Source organism: Xyrauchen texanus, chromosome 29, assembly GCF_025860055.1.
Source record: "Xyrauchen texanus isolate HMW12.3.18 chromosome 29, RBS_HiC_50CHRs, whole genome shotgun sequence".
Classification (NCBI taxonomy): Eukaryota; Metazoa; Chordata; class Actinopteri; order Cypriniformes; family Catostomidae; genus Xyrauchen; species Xyrauchen texanus.
The window spans coordinates 34,156,486-34,172,903 of NC_068304.1; the positions used below are offsets into that span (position 1 = coordinate 34,156,486).

The 16,418-nt window shown below is 38.4% G+C and overlaps 1 protein-coding gene across 2 annotated transcripts in view; it reads right to left on the minus strand.

Moving 5' to 3' along the window:
* The window catches only part of LOC127623305 (protein mono-ADP-ribosyltransferase PARP6), a 29,535-nt gene that overhangs the window by 7,136 nt on the left and 5,981 nt on the right, over nucleotides 1-16,418 (minus strand). Inside the window, exons 4-20 of one of the 2 annotated variants that reach the window (XM_052097706.1) lie at nucleotides 14,892-14,969; nucleotides 12,691-12,785; nucleotides 12,545-12,605; nucleotides 11,302-11,392; nucleotides 11,076-11,142; nucleotides 10,814-10,963; nucleotides 9,987-10,137; nucleotides 9,230-9,361; nucleotides 8,135-8,230; nucleotides 7,692-7,784; nucleotides 7,457-7,582; nucleotides 6,832-6,897; nucleotides 6,309-6,376; nucleotides 5,795-5,843; nucleotides 5,362-5,474; nucleotides 3,507-3,579; nucleotides 1,839-1,908 (exon numbers count right to left, since the gene is read on the minus strand). In XM_052097706.1, the coding sequence (XP_051953666.1) occupies nucleotides 1,839-1,908; nucleotides 3,507-3,579; nucleotides 5,362-5,474; nucleotides 5,795-5,843; nucleotides 6,309-6,376; nucleotides 6,832-6,897; nucleotides 7,457-7,582; nucleotides 7,692-7,784; nucleotides 8,135-8,230; nucleotides 9,230-9,361; nucleotides 9,987-10,137; nucleotides 10,814-10,963; nucleotides 11,076-11,142; nucleotides 11,302-11,392; nucleotides 12,545-12,605; nucleotides 12,691-12,785; nucleotides 14,892-14,969 (1,579 nt within the window). The remainder of the gene's footprint in view (nucleotides 1-1,838; nucleotides 1,909-3,506; nucleotides 3,580-5,361; nucleotides 5,475-5,794; nucleotides 5,844-6,308; nucleotides 6,377-6,831; nucleotides 6,898-7,456; nucleotides 7,583-7,691; nucleotides 7,785-8,134; nucleotides 8,231-9,229; nucleotides 9,362-9,986; nucleotides 10,138-10,813; nucleotides 10,964-11,075; nucleotides 11,143-11,301; nucleotides 11,393-12,544; nucleotides 12,606-12,690; nucleotides 12,786-14,891; nucleotides 14,970-16,418) is intronic. The other variant, XM_052097707.1, reaches the window with a different exon arrangement.

A 16,418-nucleotide genomic window follows, 5' to 3' on the forward strand; every position in this document is an offset into this window, starting at 1 on the left:
TCATAAATTCAGGAAGAATGTAAACTCAGCAAAAAAAGAAATGTCCCTTTTTCAGGATACTGTATTTTAAAGATAATTTTAAAATACTGTATAAATACTGTAAAAATCCAAATAACTTTACAGATCTTTATTGTAAAGGGTTTAAACAATGTTTTCCATGCTTGTTCAATGAACCATAAACAATGAATGAACACGCGCCTGTGGAACGGTCGTTAAGACACAAACAGCTTACAATTACGTGGCAATTACGGTGACAGTTTTAAAAAGTTGGGACACAAAAGAGGCATTCTACTGACTCCAAACACCAAAAGAAAGATGCCAAGTGTCCCTGCTCAACTGCGTGAACATGCCTTAGGCATGCTTCATGGAGGCATGAGGACTTTAGATGTGGCCAGGGCAATAAATTGCAATGTCCATACTGTGAATTGCCCAAGGCAGCACTACATGGAGACAGGAAGGACAGTTGATTGTCCTCGCAGTGGCAGATCAAGTGTAACAACACCTGCACAGGATCGGTACATCTGAATATCACATCTCTGGGACAGGTACAGCATGGCAACAACAACTGCCCGAGTTAAAACAGGAACGAACAATCCCTCCATCAGTGCTCAGACTGTCTGCAATAGGCTGAGAGATGCTGGACTGAGGGCTTGTAGGCCTGTTGAAAGGCAGGTCCTTACCAGACATCACTGGCAACAACGTCACATATGGGCACAAGCCCACCTTCGCTGGACCAGACAGGACTGGCAAAATGTGCTCTTCACCGACGAGCCGTGGTTTTGTCTCACAAGGGGTGATGGCCTGACTCGTGTTTATCGTCGAAGGAATGAGTGTTACATCGATGCCAGAACTCTGGAGTGGGATCGATTTGGAGGTGGAGGGTCCATCATGGTCTGGGGCGGTGTTCCACAGCATCATCAGACTGAGCTTGTTGTCATTGCAGGCAATCTCAACGCTGTGCGTTACAGAGAAGACATCCTCCTCCCTCATGTGGTACCCTTCCTGCAAGATCATCCTGACATGACCCTTCAGCATGACAATGCCACCAGCCATACTGCTCATTCTGTGCATGATTTCATGCAAGACAGGAATGTCAGTTTTCTGCTATGGCCAGTGAAGAGCCCGGATCTCAATCCCATTGAGCATGTCTGGGACCTGGATCGGAGGGTGAGGGCTAGGGCTATACCCCCAGAAATGTCCGGGAACTTGCAAGTGCCTTGGTGGAAGAGTGGGGTAACACCTCACAGCAAGAACTGGCAAATCTGGTGCAGTCCATGAGGAGGAGATGCACTACAGTACTTAATGCAGCTGGTGGCCACACCAGATACTGACTGTTACTTTTGAGTTTGGACTTCAAAGACAATTAATCATTATTCTTTCTTGCAGTTCAGTCAATATCATTTAGATTTAAACATTTCCTACTCAGTTTAATTAATTTATACATGACTTGTAATACACATAGTTAGTTAATATTGGCATTATGTTCATGCTGTATAGCCAGAGGGGAACTGACTCCCCCAGCTGAGCCATGTTTCTCCCAAGGTTTATTTTTTTTCCCCACAAACTAACATCTAATGGAGTTTGTCTTTCCACCAAATTAACATCTTTTTAAAGTTTTTCTTTTCTTGCCACAGTTGCCTTTGGCTTGCTCACTAGGGGCCTAATGACAACAAATTTAAAAGCATGACTTTCAATAATGTTTTTTCAGTGATGGATTTAAGACATTTAAGACATTACAACATGATTTTTTGTGAAGCTGCTTTGAAATGATGTGTATTGTGAAAAGCGCAATACAAATAAAAATGACTTGAATTGAATGACGCAGGTTTGGACCATACCTGAGTATCCAAAGGAAATGCTGGATATAGGGCTCAGATAGATGCCCTTCCCATATGCTGCTCCATGCAGCTTAGATGAAAAATCAGAACAGGAGAGAGTTATACGATGCACACTTCCCATGAAAGAGAAAAGATGTAAACACGCGGCAACGGTCTTGACAAACAGTCCGATTTGCATTTGACTCACACTGCAGTTGAGGAGTGTTTCAAAGAATCAGACAAACACAACAAATCTAAGGGCACACCAGAACAAACAGTAGGCCCACATAAACTCTGATATCTGATGTAACACATTCAATAATGCTGAACTGGCCAATTATCATCAAAACATCATAGGTGATGGAAAGCATGAGGAAGTTACGAGTGAAACCAGAAGATCTCCTCAGAGGAAAGAAGATGGACACTCAGGCACAAGACGATGGAATTCAGTAAAAGTGATTTCCAATGAAGACAATGATACATGAACATGAAATATAACCCATTATGAACATTTGAGTGTGTGTGTGTGAATCCACATGACGGCACAGTGAGAATTTATAGCTACAATATAAGAATGGATTTCAAGGAGGACAGAAAATGAGGGACACTGATGTCAACAAGCACCAAATTACAGGTGATGTAAAGTATAGTGAAGGATGGACAGATTTGATATATGAAACATGATTTGTGTATTGGAAAACGTCTTGGCCAGCAGGAACTCCATCAAACACTACATTCATACTGCTTGCAAAGTGTATATTCGGGTAGGAATGAATCAGCGCAAAACCAAATTGATCTTGGTTATGTTCTAAATAGTTTACTACCACACTACCGGTATCATTCCTGCAGTATGTACAGTATTTCCAGTATGTATGGAATACATGGATGATGTATTTTGTTTGCCTAAATGTGTAGTATACAACCAGAGTACACTGTGAAGGGTACAGTATCCTACAATGCAATGTGCTCAATCTGAACTTCTATTTCCAGTGTGATGAATGAACCAGAAGTAATTTTAACACATTTTTATCATCTCCTCCTTGACTCATTACTTTGCACAAAATTGGATTAAAAATGCATTTTAATAGAGGCCTGGGTAGCTCAGCGAGTATTGACACTGACTACCAGACCTGGAGTGTGCGGAGTGACTCCAGCCATGTCTCCTAAGCAACCAAATTGTCCCGGTTGCTAGGGAAGGTAGAGTCACATGGGGTAACCTCCTCGTGGTTGCGATTAGTGGTTCTTGCTCTCAATGGGGCATGTGGTAAGTTGTGCGTAGATCACGGAGAGTAGCATGAGCATGATAAAACTAAATAAAAAAAATGCATACTGCATACTGTTTTGCATCCTACTTTTAAGACATAGTATGTATTAAACAGTATATACTGTGCAGTATGCACTAAGCAGTACATTAGATCTCTGAGTAACACCTTAGCCTCAGCCAACCACATATCATCTGTCCATTTAGACAGGAAGTAGAATACTGTTGGCTGCTATCAGAACAGGAAATGAGTTCAAATAACACTAGACATGAATGATACTGAAAAGACTTCTGCAGAATGAGGGAATTTGGCATCCATTCCTTTCATGTGTTGATAATGTGGACAGGCCACACTGCACAGGCTGAAAACATGTGCTGTCCAATGAGGATATGCCTCTGAGGTCAGCTGACTAATGTCATTTACACACCTGTAGTTTGGTATAAGAGGCATTGACAAGTCCATTCCTCAGAACAGAGTGCCAGTTCTCAATATGGGAACCACTAGAGACAGACAGACAGAGAGAAAGAGATAGCACTAATAAATGTTAGGATGTTGAATATGTTGCCACTTTTGCCTGGTGGATAACAAAATGGGCAAAAATCCCATAGACCTTTCAGACCAGATTAATATAAAGGGGGCGGGTTATTTTGACTTGGGCAAGTAGCTCCTAAGAATACATTATCATCGTGATTGTGAGTTTAGCAAGAGCAAGCACCATCACATTTTCTTAGTTTCATATAAGTGACAAAAAAACCTGATGACCTGTACAGTATGATGCAATGTTGGGAGTGGAACAACACAGCAAATTATTTCAAAATCTGGAACGTGTTTTTTTTTTTTTTTTAACACAGATGTCTGGAGATATTTTTGCTGCTTGAAAGGAGCAGAGTTTTTATGTTAGTCTTTGTTGGCTGTTTTTGGAATATTTTTTATGTCTTGTAAGGTCTAAAAGTTGAACTGTCTGCTTAAAAATACCAAAGAAAGTGCAAAAATAGCACAAAAAGCCAATAGTGTCCTGTAGGACAATGCTGAAATTTACACCATCTACAGATGGTACAAATTTATATATAAAAATATATCCAATAAGAATTATTAATAATTAAAAATATCCATATGTCGATTTCTGTTCGCCACTTTATTTTCAAGATACGTTTTTAGGACATCTATACAAAGAAGCCTAAATTAAATGCATTCTAATTCACAGTCAGTTGGCTTTCTGTTTACTGTAGTCTGACTCGTAAATGTTTTGGGAGACCAAAAGGGGGTGATATAACATTTACTGAAGCGGTGCTCCTGGCAGTCCAAAGCTGTGAATCTAGTCACCATACATACAAAAGTTATGAAGGTTTTTGTACTTCTTCAAGGTTAGTGTATGAAACTGGTATAAATGTGCAATCTGAACAATTACAAATGTAAATTTTTAGGTTGCATAAGTTGCATTCAAGCAGACAAACCACAAATATACAAACTTGTAACTGATACATTGTGTAGGCTACATGAAAGATACACAATATATCATCCAGTGATGGCTAGAGTAAATAATCTGTCTTTTGATAAAGATTTGGGTCAAATTTAATGGAAAACTGGGCAAGTTGCACACACTAGCACTGCAGAATTTTGCATCCTGAGTCATAGCCAAGTAGTTCAAATTCTAGCCAATGACCTGATTAAAAACCTGAAAATCAGAGGCCAAACACTAAAAACAAAACATCTGTACTTGTAAATCAGACACAGCTAATAAACATAAGACCCTATGAATTCCCAAAAGCACTGGATGAACTTTAGTAGTAGTCATCCATTATGGGTTTTTCAATGGCCGATGCCAAAAATATCTACACAGCAGGTTGACTGATGGCCAATATAATGCATTTATATACAGTATACTGTACTGTATATAGAGTATTATAAAGTTCAGTCACAGCATATGATACTTGCACAAAATTTTACATATTTTACAAATTCTTTAAACAGTTTTACTAAAGGCATGCCTGACGAATATACAGTATAAGCTGGTAATACAGCCTGGCCATTTTATTTGAGACTATCAAAAGAAGAAAATCTGGTCATTGTTTTTAATGTGTGCACTCCATGTTCACTCCAAGTTATGTGAAGTGACAATCTAAAACACTTCCATATAAATACAAAAATTTCAGTCGTTGATTATAAGGAAAGTGTTCTAGTTTGTCACTCATTTGCAGTGCATACGGGGCATAACAGGTCATTGTATCTGACATGATTCTGTGTGATTTTTGCGAGTGATTCTGCAGGAGAGCACAACTCACTGAAACGCAAACGTGCTGCCGTAGAGTTTCTTTGCGGTGCGGAATCGAGCTTCTTTCGCTGGCGGACTGCTTAACAGCAGAAACTGATGAGATGTGTGCATGAACTTTAGTTGCTGTGAGCAGAAAACAGACAGACACAAAGATTTGAGCAAGCACAATCTGATAAGAGACCATATCACATTCAATGTAAGTTTGTTCCTGTTTTTACATTTACATTTATGCATTTGGCAGACGCTTTTATCCAAAGTGACTTACAGTGCACTTATTACAGGGACAATCCCCCCGGAGCAACCTGGAGTTAAGTGCCTTGCTCAAGGACACAATGGTGGTGGCTGTGGGGATCGAACCAGCGACCTTCTGATTACAAGTTATGTGCTTAGCCCACTACACCACCACCACCACCACATCAGTTTTTAAAAACTGTTCATCTTACCCTACTGAGTGGCAGCTTCACAATATGTGACCTGTTACTGGAAATGATCCTAAGAGAGAGAAATACACAACACACAATGTTTTACAGTGGTTTTACCATGGTTTAGATATGTTGTTAGACACAACTCAAAGCTGAGAACCTAATACACAATTAACTGTGGTAAAATAACTGTAATACACAGCCTCATGTGGCTTATTGTCAGGGGCAGCAGTGATTTTATAAAAGGCAAAGATGTTCAATAAATATTTATATTTATTAAGAACAATAATTAAATAAACAATTCATTAAACAGTGTAATGAACAAAGTTCATTCGACAAACATAGTGATGTTAACAGTGTGCATTAATACAGAATTCAATTGATGTGTCACAGATATGCATATTCAGCTTTGGCTATATATAACTGGTGTATATACACATGCATACAGCAGTATTTAGCATGGCTCATCCAACAGATTTCAGAGTCTGATTTATCTATTTTATAAAGACAGTTTTTGGAGTGTTATTTAACTCACCACTGTAGTAATGGATGGGCCAAAGGATCCAATTTATCCATCTGCTTCTTAATCTCCAGATACGAGCCCTGAAACACAAGTAAAGTTATAGGAAAACAGCCTCTGATAAATCATTTATCAATGTCATTAAATCAATAACAAGAGACACATCTCAACTAATAACACTAAAATCCTGAATATCAATCTAAACATTTCAAATAAACATCAACTGTCTTATGTGTTAATGTATGTGTATAACTAATATGATATTATGACCTATATTAGATGTTTCAAAGAAAATGCAGAGGAATTCATAACACATGACATTTTTTGTCACATTCAGTTGTGTTTTTGCCTCAACCCTTGACCCTGGTTTCTGACCCTGATTTCAGGCTGACTGCTATAGTTTCTTTGATAAACATTAAAGCACATAGACTCACTGAAATTCTTTCTAGCATAGTTTGTTCCTTGAGAACAAAAATACAAGAAAAATCAGATAAAGCATGAAATATTAATGAACACATTCTGATTTGTGCTGCTGTACCTGTGTCATCTCTCGAATAGACATCACACTGTCAAGAGCTTTCTGCAAACGCTCATAATTCTTCTTCTATTCAACACGGGATCAGTAGATTAATCACACACACACACACACACACACACACACAGACACACAGACACACAGACAGACACACAGACACACAAGAAAAAAAGAGGAAGGAGAGATTTGATGCTGGTTAACATTTTCTAAACTTGCTAGAGGCTTACTGAAACAAAGTGTGTTCTTGAACTGTTGCTCCCCACAGTTTTGCTAATTCAAAAAAATAACAAATAAAAATGTGCTTTTATCTCCAATCAGAGAAGACAAGAAAGAAAATGTAATCAAATTTAAATCAAAAGAAAGAGCTTCCAAAACACTTGCAGAATCTAGCCAGCTTTGTAATCAACTGTATCATTGTTTAAATATCTCATATGTTTTACACCATGAAGGTGTCTTGTTGGACGGAAGTAAAGACACTTAAAGACACTAAAGACATTAAGGCATGACTTTGCAGTAAAAGATCTGTTAAGCTGCTTTGAAATTATCTTTATTGTGAAAAGTGCTACACAGATAAAAAAGGACTTGGCTTGACACTTGTTTTTGAGTAAGACCAAGTAGAGACAATCACCTTCGGGTTGAAGGCGAGTGTTTTGGGGTCACTGGGGTCAACCACAGATGGATACGGCTCAAAGATTATACTTTTACGGGGCGACTCCAGAGCGGCTCGACACATGGCCACCAATAGATCCACAACCTAAAGATAAATCACAAATATCAGCTGAACACACAAATAATTGACGTGTGTGTGTGCTTGTGTGCGTGCGTGCGTGCGTGTGCATGCGCGTGCATGCATGCAACCACACCTCAGCACCAGTGGCGACCTCTTCAGCAGCACCTGACATCACGCCCAGTGTGTAGAATGAAAACACACACAGCTCTCTCGTGCACACTGCAGGCTGGACAGAAAAAAACAAACCAATTGGGAAAGCGAACAGAATAGTATTATTTAAAAATCACAGGCAATATACAGCCTTCTATTTCATAACATAACACAACATAAACCAACTTCTTATATTGATGCATTTTTCTTTTAAATTCAGAGACAATCTTTTTTTATCATGCTAAAAATGCAGAATGCTGCAGCATATATTAAATTAACATTCTGGGAAATGTTCCTTTAAGGGAATATTGGGAAATGATGTGACTTGAACCTGTGTCAGCCACAAGTAAAAGCATGGGAGTTCATTGCTCGGCCACAGCACAGACAAACTAAAGCTGTTGTAAATGGAACTGTTGCCTCACTCACCTTCAGCATGGATCCGTTCTGAAAGACATGCTGCTCATCACAAACCACGCAGTACTCGTTTAGAGTGGGTATACGCTGCTCAGAGTATTTCATGATCTTACACAGGAGAAAAGAGACAGAAGGTAATCAGAGGAAACACTGTACTGATCTGATCTGTCAAAGAGAAGCACAACGTGAAAGAGGAGCGCTGTGATTCAGAGCAGAAATAAATAAAAAATGGACTTTGAGGCAAACACAGAGAAAATGGAAACTGCATTAGGCAGAACAAATATTCTATTTTATACCACAACATTACTTAAATCTTCATTCTTGTTGGCTGACACATGTTCATGTGGTTACCGTGGAATGAGCAGAATTCAGTGGTAAATATGTGTGTATGAGCGCTTAACTGCTTAACTGTGTCCCAGGCAATACATTTTTTACATAGCTTGCTTGTTTAATGTCACTCAATACACTCTTTCTTCTCACTTAAATAAATGTTTATACTCCAATCAATATTTTATGTGCATGTTTAATTTGGCAAGAAGTACAGTATATAAGCATGTAATAAGCAGGATAATTTAATCAGCTGATCATTTTCACAAAATAAAGTTATTCAGGGTGATACAAGACCACCTGATAAAATTGTTTGGGTTTATTTAGTGATAATTATAGATGAAAACATTTCTAATAGTTTGTTTAGATGTTCTTGACAAAATCACAATGTCTCATTCTAATAACAAAACCAATATGAATGTTAAAGCGCATTCTTTCCCTAAACAGGTAAAAAATGTCCAGTTAATAGAAGGATGAATTAAAATGTGATGTGTCAAATTACTTTCCTATCCATTAGTACACAATTTATGATCTTTCAGGACTCTGACTAGGTATTATTAGAAGGTAAACATTGTCTACATTCTTTTCAATTGGACCTAGAGCTGTAAATTGTTTTTAATCATCATTAATGTAACCTCATTTAGCTGTATTTAGACTCACTCACACTTCCTCTAAGACACTGTACTCCTCATGCACTGATGTGATGCTTAGATGTACACTGGTGCATCATGAGAAACGATGAACTCATGCGTGGAGGTGCAGCCGTCATGTGACCTGTACCTGGACGAGGAAGCCGTACTCCAGCGTGGGGATGTTCTTGCAGTGTCCGCCCGCCTGGGATGAGAAAAACAACTCAATCAGCTGGCGGGTGGTAATCTGCGCAGGGGCCCGGCCCGCCGGCACAGCTACAGTCTGATGGGTTAACGGAGACAAAGTGTTATGGGAAAGGGAGCCAGCCATGTTAGGCGAGGGGGTGTGTCGAGGGGCAAAGAGGCTGGGGGTGAGGGGTGGCCTTAAGAGAGGTGGTCTTAATTCACCATGGACTCACGCATAATCTGTCAATAACTGACCAACACACAAAGCAGAGGGGGTTGAAACTCAATGGCTATGTTCACAACTGCAGAATACAGTCGGTCCTGTTTAGAATGCTAAATATTAGTTTGGTTAAGTGACAACTGCATTCTATTCATTGTGGGAGTGTCCCGAAATGCAGTACAGAATAAGTATTAAATCCTTAAATACACAATCCTAAATCTTGATATTTGGTTATCCGTCACTACGGGCATTACTTGTGAGTTAGAGAAGTGTAATGACTTTGGTTACCTGTTCAGACAGATAGTATTCGATCTGCTCCTGTCTGCTATTGTGTACAGGGCAGTTTGGAAGTTACAACTGATATTCAATCACAAACACTGATTGTGTGAATGTAGCCTATGTAAGGGACCCAAATGAGCCATTGAGGGGTCACAGGTATGGAGAAGCAGGAGAGAGAGTGTTTTGAATGGAAAGTATGCAGTCAGGGTGGACAGATGCTCACCTGGCTGTTTGGAGGGTAGCTGAACAGCTCCCCCTTTGGGTTCTTCATGGTACAAGAGATGGAGCGGTTCATAAGCCTGGTGACTCTGAGCTCTGGGACGCTCAGTTTGCCTTTCAAAACAGTGTCCTGGATCAGAGGGAAACTGGGAGACCTGGAGCCAAGAGAGAACCCACAGCCATAGCATTTTTGAGTTTAAGTGGTTCTTAACACAGTACCAAAAGTAACCTGTAATTAATGTAACCTGGTTGCATTTTCTTTTAACTTCGTGTAGATTTGTTCATGGTTTTCAAGGATGAGGGAATATCACACAACCTGTCCATGTTGGCATCTGCCTAATTTGCTAGCTACATTTGTGCCCAAATACTATAGTGTATGTTTGACCGCACAGCCTTTGATGTCAACAACAAATGACATGGGAAGCATTTTTCCTCCTTTTTAAAAGCTGAAATGCTTGTTACATTTTGTTAAATTTAGTTTTAGCATTGCATCAGAAAAGCCCAATTTTCAGGTCACAAATAACCAGTTGAGAATCACTGATCTAGACTTTTCTAAAGCAGTAAATCTGATCACCGTGTTTCGAAATTAATGACTTTAAATATGACTTTCATTACATTATATGCTTCATCTGTTGTAACGCACTGTAAGTGACAGATATTATACATTTTTAATAGAGTAAATAAAAAGGACATTCAAAATATAAACTGGGAAAATGTATTTTTTGTGATAACATAAAGAGAGACTTCTGAGGTTGATCTGACTGATCAGAAGTGTGGTCAACAATGATGTGTTGTGTCAAATTAAAGTGGCAGTAAACTGTGAGGTCATACTTTGGGATCGGGGAGAAGATACTCAATCCGGCACGGAATTTCTTGATGGTTCCTCCAGCTTTGAACCAGCTGTGTCGTTTCTCCTGTTGAGCTTTGAGGAACTCATTACTGAGATGTTTCCACTGCTGAGATGTGAACGTGCTGAGAATCCTGAACACAAAAAAAACAAGATTCAAAGTTTCGTTTTTATGTATGTCACAGTGTGTTATGCCCACTGATGACTCCACAACAAACACTAAGAACCACTTTCAAACAGACTTACTTCTTTAGTTGGAGGCCTAAGCTAAAGCCTTCCTTATTAGATGGTTGGAAAACATCCACAGATGGTTCTGTAGGGTCACATTAAACATTGGTAGGTCATTGCTACTATACACTATATTTTCATGCATGTCTTATAAAGTGGATCAAATATTAAACTCTCAATTTAAAAGATGGAAATCAAATTAGTTCGTTTTCTTTTATCAAAATATCAAAATTAAGTTCCTCACCTGGTCCATCTAGGTACTGTGAAAGAGAGAAACGGAGACGCAAGACAATGGGTTCTGTTCGAATGACCTTCCATGCGGTCGCCACCTCCTCCTACAAACGCACAAACAGGGCCCTATTTTAAGAGCACTAGTGTTAAGCGCAGCGTTATGCCTTAAGTCGTAAGCGGAAAGACAGTGGGCATGGCCAAGAAGTTTTGGTATTTTCGTGTAATAATGCGCTAAGTCTAGGCACAAGTAGGTTTGGCAAAATCGCACACCTAACGTGGAAATGGGCTGGATTAATTGCAGTTTAATTTGGAGGTTTTCTCTGGTTATTATTCCACTGTCTGCATTTTATTATATAGTTAATTCCCTCAGGCACCCACATTATAAATCAAAACAGTACATTCATAAGAAGTTGGCAGTGTAAATTTACACACTACGTCCTTGTTGATTTTCGGGCAAATATCTATGACACTGACAAGCTCCTTTCATTTGCATGAAAAGTGATTCTCATCAGAATTTGGATGTAGGATCCATTAAATTACAAATAAATGTAAGTATTATTAATCATTTTCAGTTACTGACACACAACTCATGGCTAGAATTAACAGTGATTATATTAGCAGGCATTTCACTTCTACCGGTCGATTTTGATAACTTTAGTTAATTTACTGAAACTCGATAAAAATAAACAGGCAATAAATTGAAATTACACTTCAAACAAAACGAAAATATAATCAAAATAACGAAGTGGTCAAAAAATCATAGCCTACCGATTCCAAACATTTTACTCTCTCCAACATTTTCCACCGGCCCGTTTTGCAGTGACTTAAAAATCACTTTAAAAAATACCTTTAGACTTACAAATTAGACAATATAATAATACAATAAATTTAAAAAATAATAATAATAATAATAATTGAAAATTAACCATGACCTATAGATAGTTTAACACATATCTCATACCTTTTTGTTTTTTATATAAGTCATCTACTACAACTCTGAAATTAATGTTATTACTACCTGCTGGTGGAATCTCCAGACTGCAAATGCAGGAACTGAGTTTAAACTTTGCGCTAAGTTAAGACATGCTTTTATCTCAGGAAATACTCCCACGCCCACTTGCGCTATGCGCTGACACGAAAATTGCAATTAGAATTTGCGCTCTCATGAAAATAGAGTCCACAATTTTATTTTCAACTCAATATCTGTTTGTAAAGTTAATATGCTGATGGCTTGAGTAGGAAGTATGTGATCTCACATCCAGGAAGCTGATGTTGATTTGTAGGTCGATGTCCACATCATCAATCGTGCCATACTCTCTGTATGAAATGGAACAAAGAGTAAATGTGCTTTAGGTGTGAATGTGCAGATCTGAATCAGACGTGGCCTGAGGGATTTTGTTACCTGACAGAAACAGCGCTGTCCGTGTAAATGTCTTTTACAGCTTCAATATCAGCGTCCAGCTGCGGGTGACGATACAGGTCAGCTGCACAGCTCCCCTACAGGTAGAGAGTAATATTACACATTAAAAACATATAGCTGTACTGGATGTGATTGGTCAATACAGCATTCCATGTAAACTAAAATACGCAATATAGTAACAGTTATGATGTGGGAAAACAAGCCTGTTTAATTGAAAGAGTCAGAGTGAGGGTGGAAAATGGACACAAAATCTTTAGATCAAATTATGACAGTTTTGATGCAAGAGACCTTGATGAATATTATAAGTGGACCTTGGTGAAAATAAAAATTATTGACAATGTCATTCTGCTCATCTGAGAGCAAATGCCTGAAAAAAAAAATCAAAATATCTCATTGTGGAAGCGGGGGAGTAGTTGAGTGCTGGTTTGTGAATGGAGAGCAAGGCCAGGAGGAATGAATGGTAATAATAATAATAATAATAATAATAGTAATAAGTTTAATTTATATAGCACCTTTCCAGAGCTCAATAGCACTTTACAATAGTAACACAATAATACACAAACACAGAACAGTCACAAAAACACAGTTCAGATAGTACAGTCATTGAGATTGAACACATAACACATTAAGATAAATAACACTGAGAAACGAAAATGATTTAAGTAGAGATTTAAATTTAAAGAGTCAGGGGGAGTGAATTAATTGGGTGCTAATACACTGAATGGCCTGCCACCCATAGTAGAGAGGCGAGATCTAGGGACAGAATGGAGTCCTGACCCAGAAGACCTAAGCGAGCGGATTGTAGGGGAGAAGCATTTCACTAAGATAGTGAGGTGCCAGACCATGAAGTGATTTAAATGTAAGCAGTATTAGTTTATATTTGATGCTAAACAAAACTGGTAACCAGTGAAGTTCAAAAAGGAATGGAGTAATATGAGCTGAGTGCTTGGTATGTGTAAGGATTCTAGCAGCAGAATTTTAAATATATTGCAACCTAGCAATATAGTTAGCAGGTAAACCAATGAAGGGGGCATTGCAATAGTCAAGACGTGAGAATATAAATGCATGAACCAGCTCGAAGGCGAGCAATGCGGTAGAGGAGAGAGAGCCATGCTTTACGCTGTGTGTGTGTGTGTTGAAGAGTGTGTGACCACCAACTGCCCAAACTTGCACTCACGTTTATGTTAATAACTTTGGAACCGTGAGTCCTAGAAACGAAATTCCTCTGATTACATGGCTCATGGTGATTCGAATGTACCATATGACGTCATTTTCTGTAGTGAAAATCTTTCCGCCATTTTGAATTTTCTGAAAAACATAGCGTACTTTTTCGAACTTGTCCTAGGCCGTTTGTCCGATTTGCATGAATATTGGCCTAAATCATCTAGAGGCAGTCATGACAAAAAGTTATTCACAGAATTTTGATAAACCATACCGTTGTCGAATGGCGCTTCAATTAGGGTTTTTTTAGCACCAATGCAAGAAAAACGAAGACTATTCTCATAGTTTAATGCTTTTAATTGATGCTTTATCTATGTTATTTTATCATTCTTGTGTGGCCACATATAATGATGGTAAATGTTGTTTTGTTGCACAAGCCTGTCACCTCATAAACAGCTAAATGAGTCTTATTTTCTGGCAAGTTTTATTCTTCATGAATGGTACAAAAATGCATACAATGTAAACGGTACAGTCAAAATCCACAAGTAAAACAGAATTATGTCCAATGCAAATTGTCTTGCTTATTTCCATGATTCTTTATTTGTAACGTCCCCAACTCGGAAAACTGGTGCTCCAAGAAAATCGCCAGGTAATTCCAGCTTTATGGTTGTGTTAATTTGCACTCATCTTGTAAATAAGATCATTCCAGCATGAACGCACCACTTATTTACATTACTTTGCTATTTTGCACCACATGAGTACATTACTAGTAGTGCACATGTTTTTTGACAATTTGCACAAATGTATTACATTAAACATCACATTACCCGCTAAGAATATACGCTGATGCAAGTGAAAACACTGGAGACCGGAAATTGAAAACAGCCAAATCTTGGAACACTTCTACATTCAGGAAGAAGTTGGATAAGAGGCAGACTAAATTAAGTTTCTTATCCAGACTAAAAGTGTGATGTCAGGATGTGACATGTGAAGGCCTCAATTTTATGGCTGATATGTTTTACCTGAATACCATACAGGAACTGCTCAGATTCATTCTCTCCATCTGATTCTTCATCTGTCCAGCACTGGCCTTTAATATCCTGAATAAAGCACATACATGGTTCAGAAACATTACATTCACATTACAGTCTAGATTCTTTACTAAACACACAGTTACATTTTAGTAAACAGAATAAAACTAATCAAAGCACTAATGGTGACTCTTTCAACTGGCTTAATATTATTATATTGGACATCCACTAAATTATTGATTTTAATTTAATCTCAATTTCATCAGAAACATGTTGGAACATGAATCATGAGGCCAGAATTTCACCAAATCAACCAAACAAATCTAACTTAGAAGATACATATAATCATACATGCATAAATGTATTTGATCTTCAGATTAAATATGTGCTTTTTCATCGGTAAGATGTGTAGTTGAAGTCAAAAGTTTACATAAACTCAGGTTGAAGTCATTAAAACAAATGTTTTAACCACTCCACACATTTCATATTAGAAAACTATAGTTTTGGCAAGTCCTTTAGGACATCTACTTTGTGAATAACATGAGTAATTTTTCCAACAATTGTCTACAGATAGATTGTTTCACCTTTTGTTGACTATATCACAAATCCAGTGGGCCAAAAGTTTACATACACCAAGTTAACTGTGCCTTTAAGCAGCTTGGAAATTTCCAGAAAATGATGGAAAGCCTTTAGACAATACACCAATTAGCTTCTGATAGGAGATACACTGTATTGGAGGTGTACCTGTGGATGTATTTTAAGGCCTACCTTCAAACTCAGTGCCTCTTTGATTGACATCATGGGAAAATCATAAGAAATCAGCCAAGACCTTAAAAGAAAAACAATTGTGGACCTCCTCCTTGGGAGCAATTTCCAAGCACCTGAAGGTACCACTTTCATCTATACAAACAATAGTACGCAAGTATAAACACAATGGGACCATGCAGCCATCATACCGCTCAGGAAGGAGATGCATTCTGTCTCCGTAGTTTGGAGCAAAAAGTGCAAATCAATCCCAGAACAACAGCAAAGGACCTCATGAAGATGCTGGAGGAAACAGGTAGACAAGTATCTATATCCACAGTAAAACAAGCCCTATATCGACATAACCTGTGAGGCTGCTCAGCAAGGAAGAAACCAATGCTCCAAAACCACCATAAAAAGTCAGACTACAGTTTGTAAGTGTACAGTACATGGGAACAAAGATCTTAATTTATGGAGAAATTTCCTTTGAACTTTTTGTCTATACTGACCATAGTTATGTTTGGAGGAAAAAGGGTGAGGCTTGCAAGCCGAAGAACATTATCCCAACTGTAAAGCATTGGGGTGGCAGCATCATGTTGAGGGGGTGCTTTGCTGCAGGAGGGACTATTGTCATCACGAGGAAGGAAAATTATGTGGATTTATTGAAGCAAAATCTCAGGACATCAGCCATGATGTTTAAGCTCGGTCACAAATGGGTCTTCCAAATGTAAAATGACCCAAAGCATACCTTCAAAGTTGTGGAAAAATCACTTA